This window comes from Triticum dicoccoides, chromosome 2A (assembly GCF_002162155.2).
Source record: "Triticum dicoccoides isolate Atlit2015 ecotype Zavitan chromosome 2A, WEW_v2.0, whole genome shotgun sequence".
Lineage (NCBI taxonomy): Eukaryota > Viridiplantae > Streptophyta > Magnoliopsida > Poales > Poaceae > Triticum > Triticum dicoccoides.
Window position 1 is genome coordinate 611,515,525 of NC_041382.1, and position 4,690 is coordinate 611,520,214.

Below are 4,690 nucleotides of genomic sequence, written 5' to 3' on the forward strand. Positions count from 1 at the left end.
TTTTTGAAAATTGTTTTTTAAACCTGACATTTTGTTAAACAAATACAAAATAAAATTTAAGTTGTGAGAACTATCAACATCATCTTGCAGGAGCAATATTGTGTCTCCTATATATTGAAGCATGTTACCCCCCCGGCTCAATATTATCTTTGAGCACTCCTTTAACCAACCCATTATGTGTAGCACTATACACAATTATGGCCAGAGCATCAACTGCCAGATCAAAGATCATAGGGCCAGAGCATCAACTGCCAGATCAAAGACCTTTGTATGTAGGAAAAAAGGCCAATGTTATCATTAACCTTAATGCTAACATTCCCCCCACTAATGGTAGGCATAACCCAATCGATCGGTTTGCTTGGAAATCCTTCCATCTCAAGCATTTGCAATACCAAAAGGCCATTTGACCTTATCATAAGCCTTTTTCGAAGTCAACCTTAAAGATAAGACCATATTTTTGCATGAATGTTTCTTAAAGCTTCATGAACGATCATCACCGCTTCCATAATATATCTTCCATTTACAAAGGCTATTTGCATAGGTGAAATTACATCCCAGCAACCCCATTAGGCCTATTCATCAAGATCATTGTAAATATTTTAAAACTAACATTTAGAAGACATACATGTCTAAACTGTTGAATTTTCTAGACCTTTTTGTTTTTTGGAACCAAAGTGATAACCCCATAGTTTAGCCTAGAGACATCCAAATCCCCCTTTGAAAATCGTCAAAGAGGCCTTTCAGATCAAATTTAATCAGGTACCAAAAATGCTGATAAAATCATGCAGTGAAACCATCAGGACAAGGTGACTTATTATGGGCCATACCAGAAAAAACACTCCTTAATTTCTTCCATACCGAAGTATGAAACTAACTTTGTCAGCAGCTTTTGGATGCACAACTCTTGATTGTCCATATCTAATATTGTTGTAGAAATGTAATATTAGTAATAGGTTCTTTATCTCCTTTGATATGCCCCTCATCCTGATCAAGAGATAAGATCCTATTTTTCACACGGCTCCCATTAACCTTGGCATGAAAATACTTGGTATTACTATCTCCTTGCAATATTTTTGCAATTTGAGCTCTCTGTTTCCATTTTAGTCCTTCCTGGTTCATGAGCCTATCCAATTGTGATATCATATCTTTTGCTCCTGCCTCATGTAAGCAGTGAGGCCATGTAATTCATCAAATTTATCAATATAACATCTAACTTGGTAATAATATATTTTTAAGCTCTCTATACCAAGGGCTCATATTTCTATTCCAACCATGTAGTTTGGCTCTAAGCTTCCCGAGTTTGTTTTGCCACCTCTCAATATTAGATCCCATGATATGAGGGTCAATTCACACATCAATAACAATTTTATTTATCTCATCTCTCAAGAAAAAAAATGTTTTCAAATATAAACAAAATGTCAGAGTTAATGACATCTCCTTATCTAGGAATAAAGGAGTATGGTCAGAATTCTCTCTAACTGGAGTACTGACTATAGTGACAGGGTCATTTTCCTCCCGATCTATACAACAAAGGATCTTATCCAACTTTTCAAAAGTAGGGTTAGGGAGATTGTTCTCCAAAGTAAATTGCCTACCATTCATTTCTATTTCCCTTAAACCCACTTGTTCAACCATTGCATTAAAAACAAAGCTCCAATGCCTAGGAGTGCCCAGTTTTTTTTTTTTGAGAAGTTTCATAATAATGTTAAAGTCACCCCCAATAACAAATGTTTATGGCTTCCTTGACGAAGTTGATATCCCAGGCTTCCAACTTTGTTAGATTAAGATCATCGCAGCAAGTAGACAGGGTCTCCTTGGCACAATCCTCTGGCATGGCAAAACCATAAACATTTGTGCCCGCAGAGGAACCATTGGCCATGACAGGAGTGCCCGCAGAGGAGAGCCACGCCCTCCATCACTGGGAGACACCTTTTGGCCGCGGAATCTCAAGCAAGGAGGGCCAGGAGAGGGAGTCCAAAGGGCAGAGCTTTGCTTGAGCGTGCAATGGAGTATCTCGTAGCCTTGAAGAGTAGCTAGTACCACGATCCCACAGCACTGTATGTACTTGTAGAACTTACGGAGGATATAACTTGAGGGATACCAAGGCTGTTCTCCGCAAGCAAACCATCCATCTCGTCCGTGCATGCAATCCAATGCAACGCGCCAACCTCCGCTGTTGAATGCCCCGCGAGTACGTAGCACTCACGCATCTTATCAGCAATTAGTCGCGCTAGCTCTTGCTCTTTAATTAATTGCGGCCAACCGACGTAAATCATTGGGGTGGCGCCAAACGCAAGCTCAGCTCGAATGCTCCAGCACTACCCCGGCCCGGCCGGCCGCTACAAATACCCGTGACTGGGTGCTCGTCTAGCCATCGCCTCCACTTTGCTCTCTTCTCCATCCAGCAACTAGCAGCTCAAGTCGCCTAGCTCGATCGCCGACCGGCCGAAAATGGCGGCGATCGCGATCCTTGTTAGCGCGCTGGTGCTGCTCTCGCCGGTGGCGGCCGAGCTGCAGCGGGTGCAGCACTCGCCCAAGGAGGACGGGTCACTGACCGTGCTCGCCGTCGGCGACTGGGGAAGGGGTGGACAGTTCAACCAGACACTGGTTGCCGAGCAGGTACACTCGCAAACTGAATTCTACTCTCTCCGTTCCTAAATATAAGTCTTTTTAAAGATTCTAACAAATGACTACATACGAAGCAAAACAAGTAAATGTACACTTTAAAATATGTTTACATACATTTGTATGTTGTAATTCATTTGAAATGTCTAAAAAGACTTATATTTAGGAACGGAGGGAGTATGTTTTTTCTTCTTCTGTTTAACGTAGTTATATGTGAGTGCTTAAAGAATGCTAACCTCTCTTGATGCGTAGGTAATTTGTACCAGTTAAATACATGAACACCTACTTACAAACTATTGGTGCTTTATTAACAATATGCTTTAGCATCACTGCCATTTCACGTGTAGCTAATTGCCAAGAGATAAGAGCGGGCCCTTTGTCATATAAGTAGTTGGTAGTACAAACTAATTGCTGCCCTTTGTCATATAAGTAACCGAAAGCAAAGAGGCCATTTAATTAGTTGTACTACATCTTATCGTTAAGAAAACTCCCGGTCATTGGCCAAAGTGTGTACGTGTCAACAGATGGGAGTGATCGGCGAGAAGCTGGCCGCCGATTTTGTCATCTCCACCGGCGACAACTTCTACAACGACGGCCTCGCCGGCGACAACGACACGGCCTTCTTCATGACGTCCTTCACCGACATCTACACCGCCTCCAGCCTTCAGAAGCCTTGGTACATCGGTATGCATCCATAACTGCCGCGACTATTCCTTCTCTTCCCGATTAGTACACCATGCAAGTGCGTCACGGGTGTGGCATGCATGCAGTCCTCGGCAACCACGACTACACGGGCGACGCGCTGGCGCAGCAGAGCCCCGCCATCCGCGAGGTGGACAGCCGGTGGACCTCCGTCAACAAGTCCTTCATCGTGGAGGCAGACATAGTGGACTTCTTCCTGGTGGACACGTCGCCCTTCGTCCTCAAGTACTGGAACGAGAGCAAGTTCGACTGGAGGAACGTGGCTCCCCGCGACACCTACATCGCCACCCTCCTCCAGGACCTGGACGACGCCCTGGCGGCGTCCAACGCGACGTGGAAGGTCGTCGTCGGCCACCACCCTGTCAGCAGCGGCTGCGAGCACGGCAACACCACCGAGCTCCGTGAGCACCTCCTCCCACTCCTCAAGGTACGTACTAGGTATTCGATCACCATCGTCTAACGTTGCGCATGCATGCATTATCGGCTCGGCTGACCATGGGGTAAAACACTTTGTGTGGTTTCTTTTCGCGTGCAGGCCCATGGGGTTGACATGTACCTCAACGGCCACGACCACTGCCTGCAGCGCATCAGCAGCGTCGACAGCCCGGTGGAGTTCGTGACGAGCGGCGGCGGGTCCAAGGCGTGGGCGGGCAAGTTCAAGGCCACCTCCGACAAGATGGAGTTCCTATACGACGGCCAGGGCTTCCTGTCCATGCAGCTCACCGCGGCCGAGGCGCACCTCGCCTTTTACGACGTCTCCGGCGCCGTCCTGCACAGCTGGGGGCTCGCCAAGTCGGCCGACGCCAGCATCTCGAACGTGAGCTAGCTGATCGACTTCACCTGTCCATGGCCGACGGCGCCGGTCGTTGCTAACGGATCGGATGCAAATGCTTTCTGTCAGTGTCTTCTGCATGTCGCCCCATGCATGTACCTCCGTAAGTAAATTTAATGCGAAATAATTAACAAACGACGTTGTTCCAAGTGTATGTGCACGCATGTTTTTGCTGAAATCTGAGATGGGCTCTAGGCCCATATTGCAATTTCTAAAAAATCTCTAAGGGCCCATGTGGGTTATATGGCACTAGGTGTGGTGGGAAGTTTAGTCCCACCCCGGAAGTGGAAGGAGAGTTGGAGTGGTTTATAAGGGTTTCTCTTCTACATGCTATTGGAGCTTGAGAAGAGAAGAGGCCCTCGCGCACTCCTCCTCCTCCGCCGCTCGGCCCGGCCCGGCCCGGCCCGGCCCGGCCCGGCCTATAAGTATGCGGTGTCTCCTAACCCTAGCCGCCACGAGCAGGTCTTCGAAACCACGCCCTTCTGGTTCCTGTACGGGGTGAGGGGCGAATAGGTTTTTGGGCAGCCGCGG

At 47.1% G+C, this 4,690-nt stretch overlaps 1 protein-coding gene across 1 annotated transcript; it reads left to right on the plus strand.

Moving 5' to 3' along the window:
- Window positions 1-2,366: 2,366 nt before the first annotated feature.
- On the plus strand, window positions 2,367-4,308 carry LOC119355706 (purple acid phosphatase 4-like). The gene is made up of 4 exons (XM_037622553.1): window positions 2,367-2,619; window positions 3,150-3,309; window positions 3,396-3,754; window positions 3,863-4,308. Exons 1-4 carry the CDS (start codon window positions 2,452-2,454, stop codon window positions 4,151-4,153), a joined length of 978 nt encoding a protein of 325 aa, XP_037478450.1. The 5' UTR covers window positions 2,367-2,451; the 3' UTR covers window positions 4,154-4,308.
- Window positions 4,309-4,690: the final 382 nt, after the last annotated feature.